The sequence below is a fragment of the Metopolophium dirhodum genome, chromosome 7 (genome assembly GCF_019925205.1).
Source record: "Metopolophium dirhodum isolate CAU chromosome 7, ASM1992520v1, whole genome shotgun sequence".
Taxonomy (NCBI): domain Eukaryota; kingdom Metazoa; phylum Arthropoda; class Insecta; order Hemiptera; family Aphididae; genus Metopolophium; species Metopolophium dirhodum.
The window spans coordinates 9628969-9648448 of NC_083566.1; the positions used below are offsets into that span (position 1 = coordinate 9628969).

Sequence of the window (19480 nt, forward strand, 5' to 3'; positions counted from 1 at the left end):
CTAAAAAAAATAACCGTAGATACATGACATTTTCACTGAATGTTTATATAACAATTTCTAAACACATTACAATTTTCAAAATATTTTGGATTGTTTTGAGTGGTTTACGGACATTTTCAGTTTCCAAATTGTTTAGTTTTTTTTTCTTTAAATGTCAATACAATTTTATTTGTTTGGTCAAATCGCTTGAAAACGTAATATAATAGCATTAGAGAAATACCTAGTATTTACAATCGATGATAATATGCTCCTAATATTATCGTTACAATGGTAGTTGAAAAATATTAAAATACACAGTCATAATTTTTTTTATAAGCATTTAATGTTTGAGTTTTGACAAAATACGTCAAAATCACAAATATGTGCAAATTATTTTGATTAAGAAATTCCCGAAAAATTCTTTTTCAATCTAAGATTTTAAAATTTAGTTCAAGATTCCTTGTAAGTTTATCTACGTTTATCAACAAAAAAAAATGTCTACCTGAAAGTCAAATTAAATTTTTATGAACGTTTGAAGTTCACAAGGTTGGATATTCACTCGATTTCTCATGTATAGATTTTCTTATTTTGATGTAATTCAAAAATAAATAACTGTAGACACTTGAAATGTATATAATATGTTTATTTTATAAATTCCTTTACTTGATAAAATGTTCAAAATATTTTGACTCTTTTTGAACTGTTTACAAATATTTTCAATTTTTAATTTTTTTAGTTTATTTTTCTATAAATGTCAATAAATTTTATTTGTTGGGTAAAAAAATGTGAAAATTGAATACAAGCCACAAGGTTCCTGATATATTGTCACTATAGCAGTTGAAAAATATTAAGAATACATAGGCACAATATTCTACGAGTTTCTTAAAAATGTAAACACTTTCTATTAGTTATTACATACTATCATAATACTATAGTAAATCAAGATTCACTCAAAACCATTTTTTAACATTATGATTTATGATATTTCATTAAAATTCAGAATACTGAATAATAATACATAGGTATATACATCACTATTCACTATCCTGCGTCTAACGAAGCAAGACGAGCTCCCACTACCCATTAACCGGTATTTGTATCCTGTCTAGCTTTTCACAAGTAAATAATTATTGTGTTAGTAATTAAATTTACGTACGAATGAACAAATCAATGACAATAATTATTGTTGTTTCAGGTTTTTTTGTGTTTGCATTATTTATATTTATATTTTATGTTATTTTATACTAAACTAATTTAATCTAGGATTTAAAATGCATAGGTAAATTATTACTCTAATACTTACCTTTTACAGTTCTGCACATTAAGCTTGACACAATATAATATGTAATAATATGTTTCAACTAACCTTCAAAATACAATGAAATTCCTGTACGATTTATTTACAAAAAAATCAAATATCCGCATTTATAATTCACATGTTGTCCTATCTACTATATATTACACGGTATATTGTCTATTGTCATAAAATTAATAACTAATATTTAAAAACCAACAATAATAGAAAAACATTCATAGGTATGGGTTTGTTTTTATAATAAATTAAATTGTATAGTTATATATTTGTACAAAATTCTTTTTTTTTTAGAAAAAAAAACAATTTACCTAACAATGTTAATTGTGTTAAAATCTAAAATATAATGTAGGTATACCTACCAATAAAATATTTTTTGTTTACCTACATGGAAATTAAATCCCATAAATTACAATATTATTGTATATTTAAATTACATTTTGTATTGTATAAAAAAATACGTTGTAGGTACTATAAAATAATATCACCGTTATGGCGTTATTATGTTAGCCTATAGGTACCTATAGAAATAAAAATGCTACTGAGAATCGGATGGAACTTGGGGCTTTTCAAATGCATCTGAATCCAAAGAAATAAAGGCTTAAAGAAATAAAGAATTCGGCAACTGTTGGTGAAATATAGTAAGATTATAAAACCTTACGTGACTTCATGGGTACAGCAATATTATAGGTACATTATTATGGTATGCTATCTATGCTCTATGCACAATATGGTCTTCGTGGCCGGATCACAAGGACAAGGGACTAACCAGTTCTAATACTGATTGGAACATTTTGAACTGAAACTGTGTAAGTACCAACTACCAATAGTCTATATACCTACCTACATTTCATTATAGTACTATACAATGTGTGTAAATATAAATCAGTTTTGTTAGTTAATAGTTAGTATAATGTAATTTAAAATTTCTATACATAATATTACCTATAGGTTAGGTATTTTGATGAAAAATTGTTTTCAAAATCTTGTTAACGTACGTTTCATTATTAAACATATATTGAAATAAAAATTAATTAAACTATTCGAAACGTACAACGTATACATAATATATTGGTACTAGCTAATAAATTACACTATTCGAAACGTACAACGTATACATAAATTGGTACTAAGGTTAGTTAGATACTATGGGTAGGTAGACAGATAGTATATACATATTGCAATATTATTGTAGTTATGTACATATATGATATTATACATAATAATTAATATGTTATATTATACTTATAGACATGTATATAATATTTTAATAATCGCAGAAGTGAAGAATAAATTTAAATCGACCAAAAAAATACAAGACAATCAACACAGTAATGTTTTTACAAAAAATAAATTACGACCAATCCTCGGCACTATTTTTTATCCACATTTACGTACCGTTTATTTATCGTTTTCGAATTAAACATTCGCCTCAAGTCATTTTCGGATAATAATACCAATATAGGTGCTTACCTATGTTTATTGTAATATCGCGTATCTACATAGCGTGCTTGCTGCTATTTTATTTTAATATATATTATATTAAATTCTAATGGTAAAATGTTACGTGAGGATGTAATAACTGCAGCCAGCTGGCATTGGCGGCGGTGGCTAAAACGTGAACAATTATTATTGCAAACTCGTGATATACTTCTTGCGTGTGTGTGTGTGTGTGTGTGTGGGTAAAGTATTAAAAATAATAATGCATATAGACATGGGGGAAGTCACCGTGTACGCGAACTAGAGTAAAAGGAACACCGCCTCTGAACTACATCGTGACCACGCTAACGTGTATCAGTCATGCTTTGAACGCTGTTCTCGTACAGACTTGTTTTCCTCGCGCAACTGCCCGCTTTTTTTTTTTTTTGAAAATACAATAATATTATATTATATCGATACTTACACCAAATAATATATAAACAATTTAATTTCGTACTTTAGACTGTACAATGATTATAAAGATTGTATAGATCATAAATCTATATTCTATGACACGCAGTAGTACATCTTTCATTTAAATCAAAATTTATATTATTTCGGTTTGTCATAAGTAAATTGTGGAACGTGTTAATAACTATAGTTCCTAAATGTCAATATTTAAATGTTTTGTTATATTGTGAAGTATCTGCAGGTACGTACCTATTTATTATATTATTGTAACTATTTAAATAGTAAGACGTTTACCGTACAGGTACACATAAGTCATAACTACATAAGTAGGTACATTACATTAATCTAGCAATAGTTTTAACTTATTACAACTTCATAGTATCTGCAGCCACCTACCTAATTACTAATCAGTAGGTACATCTGATGATAAGCGTAGATGGAACTATAATACATGTGTTTTTATTTTATTTTAACTTGTTATTAAGTTATTTATTGGATAATAGATGATTAGTATTTTAAGTTCAGGTAAATAAATTGTTGCATCTCACAAATTTCATTTTGGCAAATGTATTTAAAATATATAGGATGACTGTTAAAAATTGTAAGTACCTAAATACCTACCTACTAAGTAGTTTCATAGACAAATATAAGGATAAACAATTAAAGGAAATATAAATTGTTATAGTCTTATGTAACTTAAATTAAAAAAAAAAATTAAAAAAAATTAGTTTTTACTGTTATAACATTATTTTGTACCTCGTATCTTGTATATATACACAAACTTAGGTACATACATAATATTATATACCTACTTTTATATTTATACAGACTAAGCGAAAGGTTTTACCAATTGATTGCAATTTATTAACTTAATAAGTATTTAACTTGACTTTTTAAATAGTTTTTATTATTAGTACTAAAAAAAAATACATTGAAATATTGAATACCAGCTGTATATTGTAGATATATAAAAATAAAAATATAACAATCTGATTAATATGCAAATTAAGATTTTATTTTTAAAAACTAGATAATAAAGAACTTTCTAAGTATTAAAAATGTTAGGATTTTGTGTTTAAATAATCGTGCAACAAGTAAATTAATTTTTTTTATTACATGTGTAGTTAACTTGTTTATATGTACTATGTAGACATGTAGTATATGTACAAATAATAAAAACCATGACCCATTATATAGGAACTATGATAATAATAACTTGAATTGGTACCTACAATCTACATACATTATGCATTGTACATTTTATATTTCAACTTACCTTTTATGGATATTAAAAACTTTTTAAATATAACAAATAAGATAAATTATTTTTAGTTAATTCCTTTATATATTTTTTACTTTCATTTTCGTAATTAAATGTATTTAAAGAAACGTGCATTATTGTATTTTCAGATTTTATTGAACCATGTACCAGCTATACATTTTCGACAAGTAAAAGTCTTTGATAATCGTTAATATTTTAAAGTAATTGCAATATTGTAAGATATAGTGAAAAATTTTCAAATATCAAAACAAAACTATAAAAACCGAAATAAGTACTTATCTAATAACTAAAAAGTAATGAGTATTAATAACCTAAATTTATTAATTATTTTACTATTGTACAAATAACCTTATACATCACAATAAAGCAACTTCTGATTTTCAAATTATAATCAAATACCTATAGACTATACTGCCACTATAGTAAATATATTATTTGGCTATGCAATTCACTATAATAAATATAATAACTTTTCTATAACCGCATTTAAAACAGGTCTCGTAGATTTGTGATGGTTTTTAATCAATAGTACCAGGTATATCCGTATAGGTAGTAATATCGTATTATAAGTTCGCACGTACGCACTTATGCTTGTACCATTCACATTTTGTCACTTTAAGTTCAATAATAAACAGGTTTCGTTTGAAAAATAATATTTTTTGGTAGAAATATCATTATTTCATAAATATTTTTCAATATTACAATTCGAGATAATAACTTTCTCCGGATAAATCGGACACTGTTTTTATATTAATGTTATGACGTAACACACAAATTATTATTGGCTAATAACCTTAGTTATTGAAGCCGGTAAATGTATTTAAATAATAAAAAAAAATATATTAATGTTTTGTTCTTAGGTATTGTATTTATATCAGCTACCTAGTTGGTCAAGGTAGTCGACCGCTATATCTGCATTAACCTAACGCATTACCTACATATTATGTCTATCTGTGTATCTCCAGAGAACATTTAACTTTTTTCATCATAAAGTTCAAATTGCTAAATTGTACAATATAGTATACTCTAGGTTAGGTTATATTTGATTATTAACTTATAATTTATATACCTACCTAATGAAATTTCAGACTTTCGTTTGAATAACAATATCAATGTGGTAGGTATATTAAAAGAAAATATTCCTATTATTGAAAATGAATTATTAATAATCATTAGGTACATTGGTTGTTCGTGTTATCAAGTTATATAGAAAAACAATTATGAAAATTTTTTTTCATCTAGTGTTCTAGTAAGTAGTAGGTACTTACTAGTTACCTATAATATAACAAGTATTATATATTTTAAACAATATTATTCACAAAATATACAGCGTGGTCACGTCGATAACCCTATAAGACTTGTTGATCTATGGAATACCCATATAGGCCCTATATATTATTAATTATTTATTATGTACATAGGTAAAAGGATATAAATATAATATTATGAATGTAAATATTGTGAATTAGTACAAGTTGAAAAGTGGCGTATACATGAATTTTGTACGATGGGGTTGGTGGAGGGGGGTTTAGATCTGTGGAAAAATACCTACTTATTACCTATGAATTTCAAAAGGCGTTTTTATTTTATTTATAATGGCATAAAAAAAAGAACAAGAGGGGATCAGGGATACCTCTTGTATAATGGTACATTTATAATACAATAATACTTTGTACCTACTATATATTTAATTTTATCACGTTTATATAATATTATATAGTTAGTTGTACCTAGGTACAAAGCTATAATACGGCTCACATACAATATAGATCCAAAAGTATCCAATACTCCGATATTTTAATTACACGTAAACTTGAACAATAATTATAAACGCCGTGACCAAAAATAAATACATCCGGTAATTCTTTAATAGATGGGTTGCCTTAGTTAATAGTTACCTATATCACAGATTATAATATAATATTATTATTACTATAGATTTTATAATATTATTTAATGTAATCTGTTCCTATACAATATATTATCATATTTATTATCTTTTATCTAATTTCACGTTAATAGATTCTGAGCGGACCAAAGAAGCTATAGGTATTTACAAGTGATATTTCCGTAATGTTAGGAAAAATATAGATAATGTACCTAAAAGGTAGACACGCTATTATAATATTATAGAAGCACATACATTCATTGATTATACTGCATATGTCAGATAGATGGAGATATTATAGTAATAATAGTAATAATAAATTAAATTTAAATATTTATTGTAGAAGATTGGATTGTAAAGGAAAGTAGGTAGGTATATAATACATATGGATAACTTGTAAATTTAACTTAATACTACCATATTAATTGAACACGTCTTTACTTAATTATATTCATTTATTTATTTAAGAAGATAGGTACCTACCTAATATGCCCACTAGTTCAAAATGTACAATAAAATATATATACTTTTATGTTAAGTTTTAAAATTATAAGGAAAGTATATGAACAAAATTGCATAATTAAATAACTAAGCAGGTATACTACACTTACAAAAATAAAATGTTAACAGTATTAATGTAAAATACAAACGTATCATATACAGTGTAACAAGACCTGAAAAAAATGATGCTACTTAACGTAAGACAAAAATTGTGAGGTTAATAAATAATTTAAAAAATATACTCATTCCAAGAAATCCCCAAAAATAATATTTTGAAAAAAGTTAGGTATTACGTTCTAAATTAATTTACTCGAAAGCATATTTAAAAAAATTCTAAAAATAAACTAACTACCTAGTTGACTTAGTTAATTGTTTATACCATCAAAATTGCTCTCATAATCAGATTTACAAATTGGCTATTATTTTGAATTATTCCAAAAAAATTTAAATCAAATTTAAAACTTTTTATTTTCAATATTAAGAAATAAAAATAATTTTAGAGCAAGCAACTATAAATTAAATGTAAAAAAAATGTTTAAATATTGATTAGAACAAAATTTATTTAATCTGTCAGGTCTTTCTGTTGCACTCTGTATATTGTCGACTATAGGTACTAGCTGTACTATATGAAGAAAATGAATAATCACACACAGTGACAGTTTGATACAAAAAGGTAATATATTATAATAAGTTAGGTATAATAATAATATATCTATCATTGTCTATATATTTATAATAATACGTACCTAGGTCATACCTTTAAATTTATCAAAATAATTTATTACCCACTGCTAAATTAATATTAATACCTAACTATTTTTATATTTTAGGTGCTTCTAATATGAGTACAATGACGCATCGTTTATTTGTGTGTATAACTTAAATATATTATAGCCGATTATTAACATAATACATTGTAATAGTATATTAGTATATTATACTATATTACATACTTAGTATAATTATATTGTAGTATTGTACTGTTCAACATTTCAAAGTCAAGAAGTATGATAGGTATTATGTTAACCTATAGTCTAAAAATAAAAAAGCACACACTGCAAATGACTCCAGTCTTCAGATTACACTTGCGAATAATACAATATACCTATGCGTCGGCTATCCTTTTAGTAGAAACCATAAATTATATATTATAATATATTGGAGTGGTTGTTTTCCAACGATAGATATTTTAATCATTCGACGACACCTGCAGCATCGGTCGATTCGATTTCCTGCGGTGGCTCAATTTCATCGGACGGAAGAGCTCTTTATAATAATAATATATTATGGTTCGATACCTAGGTATATAATATAGTTTGCGCTCGGACTCAGCGGTTCTGGACCGCTGAACCGCTACAAGTCATCTGATCCGTTCACCAGGATAATTTTCTATGAAATTGTCGTCGAAAATTCGTTGTGGTACATTAGTAAATCGCAGAAAATCGGTTGTGAAATTTTAAATTCCTCTACTAAACTAATTACAGTTTAAACTATTTACTGCGACTCGGCTCTGGTGCAGTAGGGACAGTATAACAGTGTATTTTCGTGAAACTTATTTTGATTTTAATTTCTCTAACCTTTTCTATATACAGACACTATTGCCATTTAAATTCTACTCAGGCGTAACATATAAACGTGAGTGTAAACATACAAGCGCGTACACATACATATATATATATATATAATGTATATTCATAAATTCGCGTATAGATAAAATCGTTCAAAATCGAAATCTTGCCACTACGTACGGACGTACGTGGACAATGCAGGACAATACGCAGCTAAGCTGCTTACAAATACAACTCGTATTATTGTTTATACCTGCCTATGTAATATGTATATATATATATGCCTATATATGAAAACAGTATTACGTTTGTGTGGGTGACTGCTGTATATGTAATATGATGAATGTGTGATACTGTCATCGTTGAATCGTTCCTATTTTATATTATAGGTATTGTCAATTATGTTTAGCATTCGACTCATGAAAGGGAAATTCGGACGTCTTTCGTTGAGTTTACACCAAATTATTGATTCGTTTTCACCAATTGTACGTGTGAGGACCAAATTAAAACGAAAGTGACGGTGTTTTTATTTTTTTTTTCACTCCGAAATTATTTTATAATATAGGTACCTAGAAGGGCACTATATATCTTATATATTTACACAAATGGGGACTGTATATATAATCTTTAATGTGACTAATCAAACTGAGTTCCAAAAACTTTCTTTTCGTTTCAACAAAAACACAATAAATTTAAGTAACAATACAAAATAATTATTTTATTTTTTATTCATATTAAAATATCTATTAATTTTACCGACCAATTTTTTTCCCTATTGTTCTCTTAACTTAAAGAGTATTTTTAATAAACTAGGTACTTATATTATTGTCAATAGGTAGGTAGTTCGTAGTTATGAAGTATTACTTCAGCTGTTTGATCTATTTAATATTGGTACAATGATACAATTGTTCAGGTTATTATTTTATCAAATGTAATTTCACAATAGGTGATTACCAATTAAAAATGAAATCAGCTTCATTTTTTTAAAATTAAATTCATTATTTATCTCCAGTTTTAGAACGTCTATAGAACTTAGTGATGTTGCTGGGACAATCATTTTAAAAGTACCTAGTAAACTCGCATATAACATATAACTCATTAGTTATATTACTATTATTACATAGTAGCTGGTAAGTGGTAACTATGTATAATAAGTAGATGTCTAGAATATGTGATATAATTCAGTAATCGCGATAACGGCTATAATAGAATAATAGATCACACCTATATAGGTACTTTTTTTTTCAGTAGCTACCTATGTCCTATCTATTGGTAGAAGGTTGTTAGTAGGTGCCTACGCCTATACCAATATTTTGTTATCTAATGGGTTTGTCATGACATTATGACATCACTATAATAGGGATATAATATTGGTGTAAAATGACACTGGTTGTTATAGCCTATAAGTAGGTACCAAGGTTAGGTTATCAGCGGAATCTTGGGTGGAAAACTCAAAGTACATTAAAAAGTTAAAAAGGTATGAAAAATAGTTGTACATAAAACAATTTTATCTGCAAAAATTAGTTTAATATCCGTTAATATTTTTTCATTAATTTTCTAACATCATAGTCAAGTTTTAAAATGTAATGTTTAGGATAGGTACGACCTATTGACTATTCATACATAATTTAATGTCGCACGGTCGTCGGTCACCAATTTCACACTTTGTAAATTATAGTATACCTAATTGATAATACAAAAAAGTGAGATACAGCTATATAGGTAGAAGTTGTTATTTTATATTAGAAATTAATGACAAACGGTTTTTGATATTTTAAATATACAGATGGATGAATACATTAAAATGATAGGTATTAGATAATATTATATTATATATATATTTTTTTTTTATTGGTTAAGTATCAACTACATAGGTTATTAGCTTACAGGTGTTAATTTCTACATTAAATAATAATATATTATATTGTAATTATCTACCCATCGTATAATATGTACCTAGGTACCTATGTTGATATTAATATATTAATATATTGTGATTAACATTGTTCAAGTGTTACCGTATGTCTTTGGGCAAAACCGAATGGTCATTATAGCTCCAATTTCTTATTTTATTTCAAATACTTAATAGGTAGTGTAAAATAATTTATAAAAAAAACTTAGGTAAAACTGTCTTTTTTGTAAGGCATATTATTATAAAGTTTAAAATTATAATTTTAATAAATGGAGTTCAAATGTTCAGGCTGTTGAATATTTCAAAATAATCAAATTTGGTTGTTTCTAATAGGTACATTACACGATTATCATTCATTATTTTCGTAGGATGTAGAGTGTACCTACCTATTTTTGAGGACAAAATTAGATTAGCACCAGGTGCCTTAACAGTTTCCTATATTTATTATTTATTCAAATTACGCAGAGATCTATAGTCTATATTTTCTTTTTAATAGATTTACTAAAACTGTTTGCATTTATATCATTTAAAATGTAGTAGGTAGGTACTTCAAAGTTCAAGCTATAATCTAGTAAACTGGAACTAGGTGAGAGGATGTACGTAATAGCCCTTAACTCTTAAGCCTTTATTCTTTTTGTTCCTATACCTAAGTGTGCTCGCCATATGACAATTGAAACTTTAAAAAAGTAACATCTTTGAATAAGTACCTACATGTATCCATAGGCACAAATAGGGGGGCTTAGCCTCCCTCAAGAAACTAATGATTTCACTACTATAATTTAAAAGCATCATAAGAGTATCAAGTATAGACCTGCGAGCTACAGCCCCCCCCCCAAATTTCAAACACTATTTACGCCTAGATATGCATGTATCTATTTCTAGCTAGTGTCTATATAGACATACTATAGTATTATAATAGTAATAGTATAAATGATAACTACTAGCTACTAGGCAATATAAACATTTTAGATTCTGTGCCAATTGAGGTTTGAGGGATAATAATATATACATTTTATAAGTAGGTACAGTTATGTGAGTTAGGTAGTAAGGTATTTTTCATGGGCGTATAAATGTAAAATCAGTGTAACTGTATAAGTAGTGTCTGGCAGTGAGGAATAGCTAGGATTCCTATAATAACCTAGGAAGGTATTATTTTTTAGTACCTATACTTTAACTTATTATAGGTTTAAGAGTGTTTAATGTTTATACATAGTACAAATATATGTTGCTTAACAATACCTAGATAGCTTTATACATTAGACGCATTGTTAAAGGTACCTACCAAATTTGTGTAATAAGTAATAACTAATAATATACGGCTTTATTATTTTGTTCTCCAGAATGTCGTTAAAATGATGACGTTGGCTTTATCGTTGGTTACTCCTTCAGACCGCGGTGGACTACGCACGTCCGTGTTCTTTTGGTTGGCGCTGTTGGGCGTGTGCCAATGTCTGTCCGGGACACCGACCACGGCATCGACCGCCCGCCATTGGAGTTTGGCCGAATTGTCGGTGACGTCTAGTGAGCTGCCTAAACAGATACCGGCGCCGCCTTACCCGGTACAGCAGAGGATCCAATCGACTCCGCACTATGACCAACAGCTCAAATTGCCATCGGGAAACGGTGTAGGTTCGCGGCACCACTACTATCCGTGGACCCGACCGACGGTGTCGATTATTTGAGCAGATAGATTTTATTATTACCCATACTCATCATTATTATTGCTTTTTCAACAATTTCATCGCTACATCGATGACCACCATTTCTAGCGCGGTAACCGGAACTGAACCGAAATTAACCGGTTCCTTACAGATTTATACGTCATATAATATGGATCCAATACAGATTGAACCTACACTTTAACCAGCACCCACAAGACAGTTGGGCTATAACTTATAGGCACAACTAAGATATTTGTTTTTTTTTTTGGGGGGGGGGGGCTAGAATTGTATCAGCAGCACAGACTCTGACAATTTATATTTTAAACTAAAATATGATTAAAAAACTGCGGGGTTACAGATAAAACTGGGGTGCTAAGCCCCCCTCATTGCGCCTATAAGCTGGGCCCTAAACCGATCCACTCCCTTCAACTAAAAGTAATCCAAACTTTTAATATGTCTATTGTCAGTTTTAAAAGTAAACGAAGCGAGAATAACCAATCCGAAATCGGAGCAGATCTGCAAATCAAATTATATAAAAGGTTCCAGTTCCTGAATTACTTACCTACTAAAGACGGTTTAACAATTTTAAACCAATAATTATATTGTTATTCCTATTTGGCATTTTAACTGTTATTAACTGATAAATTATTACCTATACTTATATTGTAAACGAAATATACATAAATAAGACATGTTGCGGTTACCAAAGTTACCTGGCTTAACCACATGCACCTATATTATGTTACCTTCATGTTATCTATTTTTTTTTCTTAAGTTTATACCCCCACTTATTTTATGTGTTATTTATTTATTTTTATATTTAAAAAGTAATCAGATAATTTTAGATTTGAAATTATTACACAAATATACAACATTGACCATATAATTTATATAGGGACCATTATAATATATAATTTAAAACATACTTTTATATGCCTAAAAGTATATTCAAATTTTAAGTATCTTTAATTACAACAGAATATAAGCAACAATTGTATTTTATTTAAATATTGCAATAAACATAATTATATGTGTCTATGTTACTTAAGTTATTGTTGATACATTTAATAATGTACATTAATAGATTTAAGGCCATAAAAACTCTTGTTAAGTATCAACCAAAAAAGGAATCCAAGAAAACATTAATTTTATAAGCCAAAAAATGGAAATCAAACTTTAAAAAAATTGGACGCCAACATGCCGCAAAATGTATGAAATGCTTTAGCTCCAATTTATTTGTATGGTTGTAAACAATTTTTAACAACGTATTGTTATTGTTTACAGTGAATATCTCAAAACTATTTCTAAACTAAATAAAAACCGGTGAACTCACATTGCTGTATAGTATAATTATAATATGTTCACCTTTAGGTACTAAATTAATGTTTCAAATTGATGATAAATAATTGCATACAAAAAAGGGTTCACAAGATGGAAAAAAATCAAAAATTTAAAATGTCTCTACATTTCAAGTACCAGGTAGGTACCTATTTAAGAATTACAACAAATTTAACAAAATTAATTTGTTTTAAAAATCCCGTTTTTCCTAATTTATTTTTAGTTTTTCTCAATTGTTAAGAAAAGTACTAGATATTTTTTACTCATTTGGACCCTCCCCCACCATAATACCAACTAGATTCAATTTGATACCAAAAATAATATTGAATTGGAAAATTGAAGCATTTTCATTGCTCTAATACATGGTCAAACAACAAAAAACAATAGGTACATAATTTTAACATCAAGACATTCATCATCTCCGCACGACTCCCGCTCATCTAAACTATACAATTGCCAAGAATAATTAAATTAAACAAATATAGTAATATATTACATGAAAATGATATTAATTTATAGCTAAACTAGGGGGGGGGGGAAGTAAAAAGTTATACGGACCACCACCCCTATTTACAAAATTTTGCTGCATATGTATACATTAATAGCTTAGGAGTTAAGAATATAATTCATAAATAATCTGTTGGGGTACCTACGGACCTCCACGACCCCACCCACCAAAAAAAGGGGGTGGTCGCCCCTCTTAGGTTATAGGTTCGACGCCACTGGCTAAACCAAAAAAATTAAATAAATATAAATATTATATATATTTTTTTATTATTATTCTTATTAAGATATGCACAATATTTACTATTTACCACGATAAGTGTATGTGGTGACAGAACAAAAATAGATGAAAATAGGAATAAGAAGGCACCCATTAGTGGCACTTGACTAGGAAGTATTATATTAAATTATAATTTCTATAATAATACAATATTTAATTTTAAGTAATTTAATAACTGATAGTATAATTTGTGGGATAACTGAGATGAAATATTGTATACTTATTTACATAGTGAGTACATTTGAAAACAATTTGGTCTGTTATGTATGTTGTTCTGGTTGGTTTCAATTAAGACAGATAACAATTTGGCAAATGATTGCATTCCATATAAAAATTCTAAAATAACAATAATGTGGTTAGTCATTCGATACATATAAATATTAAATATGCATAAGCTATAAATATTACTTGGTCCATTAGACATTCATTATAGATGTTATATATAATTGTGATAATAATACATTTATACCAGTCTGCCACCTTGTCCCTTTTCAATTATATATTCTAAAAAATAAAGGCTAATAATAGTAAAGGATTTGAACATAATCTATATTAATGAATTTACTTACAATACTTACTTATTTTACCATCCATTTTAAGTTTCATATTTTATTATTTATCGTTAATTTCTTCGTTAATTTTTTCAGTGATCCCTTCTATGCCTAATGAAGTATTGTGCACAATTAAAATTTTATTTCTCGATCTTGAACCCTAGAATGCAAAAATTTTGAATAATTAATAATAATGTTAAAATTGTTTTAACTATTACAATTTTTATTTGAAGGTTAAATAGCTATTGTTTATACATAATATATAAATAATTATAACTGTAAAAATATTTATCTATAATCCTATAGCTTATATAAGTGGTAATATTAATTTGTTTTAACATTTAATAGTTAATTTTGTTTATGCTAAAATGGTAAAATTAAATATCTATTAATGTAGGACAATTCCCCATATAGGTAGTACATTTTTTAGTGTAAACATTTTCCTCAATAGTGCTTTTTATTGTATCAAATAGACAATGGAAAAAATATTTTTTATTATTATAATACTAACAATAGACATTAAAATATACATTTATAATTATATTTGGAAATTTAATGTTGTATTTTATAACACATTAACGCTTAATAACTAATAAGACATTAGACAAAAAAAAATTAATTTCATTGTCAAGTTTTAAAAAAAAAATATGAAGGGAAATGTCCTATTTAACTGAAAAGGGGGAATAGTCCTTTTACCTATTATAGCTATATGGGTACCATTTACATAAACAAATGTTCAAAGAATCAAACAAAAAGTATAAACAAAAGAAATAAACTTACTCGATCTAAACTTAAATCGCTTTTTCTCAAACCCAATACCTTCGAAAGATATTTTATTAATTCTGCATTAGCTTCACCATCAGTCGGAGGTGCATTTATCTGAACACCAATGCCATCAGAACTTATATCTTTATAAAAAACAATACAAATTAAAAAATGTAATAATATACAATATTTTAACATTTCAAAATATGTATTCATAATTTCACCCACTTATTAGTTGGAAGCTTTTAGTATTTGTTTTGAGCTTACCAATAGACGCTAAATTATTTTGTACTAATAGAGCAAAATTACCATTATTTTGTTAAAAAATAATTCTCTGTAATAATTATTATTTTTGCTCTAAGGGCTATAAATATTTGTTAATATTGTAGTAAATGCATGAAGTACCTGTTATGTTATTATTTTTAGCACCAGGTTTGGCGTTTATTTTAATAACAACATCACCCGATTTGTCTACTGTTATAGGTCCAGTCTGAACAGTCTCTAGTTTTCCTTGAACCTGTTTTGTGTTTTTTTTAGGCATAATTTTTATTATTTTTGTAGGAAATAAAGTAGCATTAAAAAATCTCATTTACACGGTGTAAATAATTTTACTAAAAAACGTGAATGTTATACTTTGATTTTGAATTTTTGATACAACTTTAACGTCTTTGTTCAAGTCGTTCATCACTCGTTAGCAAAAAGAAAAAATTAAATCATTTTAAATTTATATTTAAATGAATGTGTTTTTTAATAAACTTGTTTAATCAAATTTTAGTGATAAGAATACATAGAATCATAGACATAGAACAACTACAACCACCTACAACCATAGACCTATAAAAAAAAATAGATAGCCGTCTCTTTCTTATCATTTCTATATTATCATCGAAGTCTGCCGCCATTTCTAGTTCTTTGTTGTACTTTCTTCTCGACTTCTCCAATCTCCATAGAGACCCACGATTTAAGATATATCGTGATGAGACCATGGTCCATCGTCCTTAACCCATGTTCCTTCTTCATCATATCATTGGACCAGTCCACATATTGCCCTCCAAATTTTGTTCTCAAAGGTTCTAAGTTTTCTTTCAGTAGTATATTGTTCTATGGTAGTACTATAGTGGTAGTCCATGCCTCGCACCCATATGGCATATGGGAGTGTAGGCCTTATTAATGTCGTGTAAAGTCTTGCTTTGGTCTTTTTGGAAAATACTTTGGATTTCATGAACTTAGCGCAAAGGATGCTCTTTTAGCTTTAATGGTCCGTAAACCTATCTCCTTAGCCCAGTCATTGTTTGTAGTTTGTACTGAGTACTGCGCCTAGGTATCGAAATTCATTGACTTTTTCAAAAGCTAAGGCCATATATTAATGCAGACTCCCTTGTCTAGTAGTTCCATTATTTTGGTTTTTATTTAATTTTTCTAATTTTTATGATTAGTCATGATGTGGCTTGGGAAAGGGCACTCAGAGAAAACCTTGGTTCAAATAGGGTGGCCCGAGCCAAAACAGTTTGGGAACCCCTGCCATAGGGCATAGACCTTAATATTATTATAGTTTGTACTAGTAGTGTAAGGTCTATGAATATTGAATAATACAATAATGTTTTTTAGTTACTTGTTTTAATACTCAGTAGAATTGTATAAAACCCGGGCTAAATATAATAAAAATGTCAACATTAAACATCATGAGATGAGGTAGCAAATAGCATTTGCCAATCCACCAATTTTATTATTTTATCCACCAACATTTTCCAGGTTCCATGTAATTTAACCAATAATATTATTCAAGATGATTGCTACAATGTTACCCCGTGATTTTCCTCCAAATGTCACTGCTGCCAAAAATGTTATGCCATAGTATATAGACTAAATAGGTCCACGAAGACCTATGTAATAGTAGATACCAACTAAATACTGGCCAAACTATAATAATATAAGGTCTATGCCCTATGGCTGGAGTTCCCAAACTGTTTTGGCTCGCGGCACCCTATTTGAACCAAGGTTTTCTCAGAGTGTCCTTTCCCAAGCCACATCATGACTAATCATAAAAATTAGAAAAATTAAATAAAAACCAGTAAATAAATTGTAATGGGTAATACAAAAATATTTATTTAATTTAAATTATATATTTTTATTAAAAATTTTAAATACCAAAATAATGGAACTACTAGACAAGGGAGTCAGCATTAATATATGGCCTTAGCTTTTGAAAAAGTCAATGAATTTCGATACCTAGGCGCAGTACTGAGTACAAACTACAAACAATGACTGGGCTACACGCGTGTATTAGACAAAAACAGAAAATCACGGTATCGAATCCCCTTAAATGTAATACATTTTTATTCGTCATTAGTTTATTATCTCAACTTCACTGATCTACAATTTTATGCATCCTACCATCCTGAATAGGGGACCCACCCACTGATTTTGATAAAGGCACAATAATTTTTATATCTTGTTCATTGGCGCAAATAGGGGCGGTTTGGGGGGACTTAGTCCCCCCAGTTCAAAATCTAGTAATTAGTACTAATTTTTATATTCTGTGGTACTAAGCAATATGTCCTATGGGTAGGGGGGCTTGAGTCTCCCCAAAAAATTTAGTCAATTGGCGCCTATGATCCTGTTATAGTGTTATGTTTATTTAAATATGAAAAAGCAAATTTTGCTTATTAAAAAAAAGTGTATTCAAAAACAATATTTTATATAACTCTTAAAAAAAAATGAATTACATGAACACATTCATTGTATTGTTAAATGTAATCTTAATACTTTGGTACATCAAATGAATACATATGTCTATATTTTAATAATAGTTGTCTTTTCATTTGTAAAGATTGACGGAGATCATCCATAGCTTTTAACTGCTGCTCACTGTTGTATTGGACTCCAGGTAATTTTCGAATCTAAACAATTGAAAAAACGAATGTCTTTATGTTGTACAAAAATAAGGTTTAAGCCATTTTTTAATAACATATATTAGATTTAAGATTTTAAAAAAACGTAAAATAAATGGCATTCTTATAGATCTTACATATAATAGATTTTTGGAGTACAGTTCCATGAGATATATTAACATTTGCTGTACGTCATAATCAGTGATGTAGTTCTAAAAAAGTTTATGGGTATACACTTTTAATCATTGTAGAAAATAACGGGAGGGGGGGGGGGCTACGCCTAACCTGCATACCAGAATTTTTGTTAAGGGTACACGCATACATATAAAATTAGGAGGTGGGTAAACGCCATGTACTCGCGGAACTCTCCACTATACCACTGGTTAAATCTCATAAGTTCTATCCTATTTGCCTAAGTTTTTTATTCAATTGTAATGAACACAGCTTGGGCATTTTAGTCACGTTCAGGATAAATTTTAATAATTACTGTTGCACTTATATATTTTTGTACAGTGTCTATTTTAGATTCAACAAAATATTTTGTAGTTAGAAACATGTTGTAAAATTAAATAAATACTCTTACATCACTTCGCGCTTGATCAATCTTTTTTTGTAAATCTTGTATTTTTTGTGATATTTCTTGGGCTGATTTCTGAGGTTCGTGATTTTCTCTTTCACCGCTACAAACAAAATAGATGATAGTTGACAACTTTGAAGAAATATTTGACGAATTATTTTACCTTTTTATAATATCGTGAATTAATGGTAAAAAATCTGTATCCACATCGTTCACGGTAATAGTGTTTTCCATATTTAATGTTTTTTAACTTATAATAACTAAACAATACCTACTTAAAATAAAATAGTGAATAAGTACGAAGTAGAAAGTTGTTAGGTACTACAACTGTATTATAGTAGACTTATAGTAGACAGACGATAGTACTTACAGTTATAGATCCTAACAATAATAATCAATGTTAGTTCTCCACCTAACACGTTAATAGTTAATAATATTATACAATAATGATAATTGATAAATGTAAAATGTAAAATGTAAGTATAAAAATATAAAAATAATATAAATGAAGCTATACAGTTTAAAAATCGTGTATGTTGTTCAAAATATTATTTATTTTTTATTGAATGATGATAACACTA

General features: G+C 27.9%; 3 protein-coding genes across 6 annotated transcripts; 1 reads left to right on the forward strand and 2 right to left on the reverse strand.

The window, feature by feature from the left end:
• The first annotated feature begins 3093 nt into the window (after window positions 1-3093).
• Window positions 3094-13036, forward strand: LOC132948089 (uncharacterized). 2 transcript variants are annotated; one of them, XM_061018393.1, is made up of 3 exons: window positions 3094-3422; window positions 4592-4630; window positions 11673-13036. In XM_061018393.1, the coding sequence occupies exons 1-3, from the start codon at window positions 3393-3395 to the stop codon at window positions 12012-12014; spliced, it is 411 nt and encodes a 136-aa protein (XP_060874376.1). In that variant the 5' UTR covers window positions 3094-3392; the 3' UTR covers window positions 12015-13036. The 2 variants fall into 2 exon arrangements, with proteins under 2 accessions (XP_060874376.1, XP_060874377.1); XM_061018394.1 differs by lacking the exon at window positions 4592-4630.
• Window positions 13024-16752, reverse strand: LOC132948088 (UPF0235 protein C15orf40 homolog). 2 transcript variants are annotated; one of them, XM_061018391.1, is made up of 5 exons: window positions 15837-16752; window positions 15447-15574; window positions 14685-14826; window positions 14524-14619; window positions 13024-14451 (listed from the first exon to the last, which is right to left on the reverse strand). In XM_061018391.1, exons 1-3 carry the CDS (start codon window positions 16018-16020, stop codon window positions 14728-14730), a joined length of 411 nt encoding a protein of 136 aa, XP_060874374.1. In that variant the 5' UTR covers window positions 16021-16752; the 3' UTR covers window positions 13024-14451; window positions 14524-14619; window positions 14685-14727. The 2 variants fall into 2 exon arrangements, with proteins under 2 accessions (XP_060874374.1, XP_060874375.1); XM_061018392.1 differs by having other exon boundaries at window positions 14694-14826; window positions 15837-16751.
• Window positions 16753-18046: 1294 nt separating this feature from the next.
• LOC132948091 (mediator of RNA polymerase II transcription subunit 9) lies at window positions 18047-19445 on the reverse strand. Of its 2 annotated transcripts, none has more exons than XM_061018396.1 (4): window positions 19270-19445; window positions 19063-19173; window positions 18906-19002; window positions 18047-18331 (listed from the first exon to the last, which is right to left on the reverse strand). In XM_061018396.1, exons 2-4 carry the CDS (start codon window positions 19131-19133, stop codon window positions 18191-18193), a joined length of 309 nt encoding a protein of 102 aa, XP_060874379.1. In that variant the 5' UTR covers window positions 19134-19173; window positions 19270-19445; the 3' UTR covers window positions 18047-18190. The 2 variants fall into 2 exon arrangements, with proteins under 2 accessions (XP_060874379.1, XP_060874378.1); XM_061018395.1 differs by having other exon boundaries at window positions 19063-19170; window positions 19270-19444.
• Window positions 19446-19480: the final 35 nt, after the last annotated feature.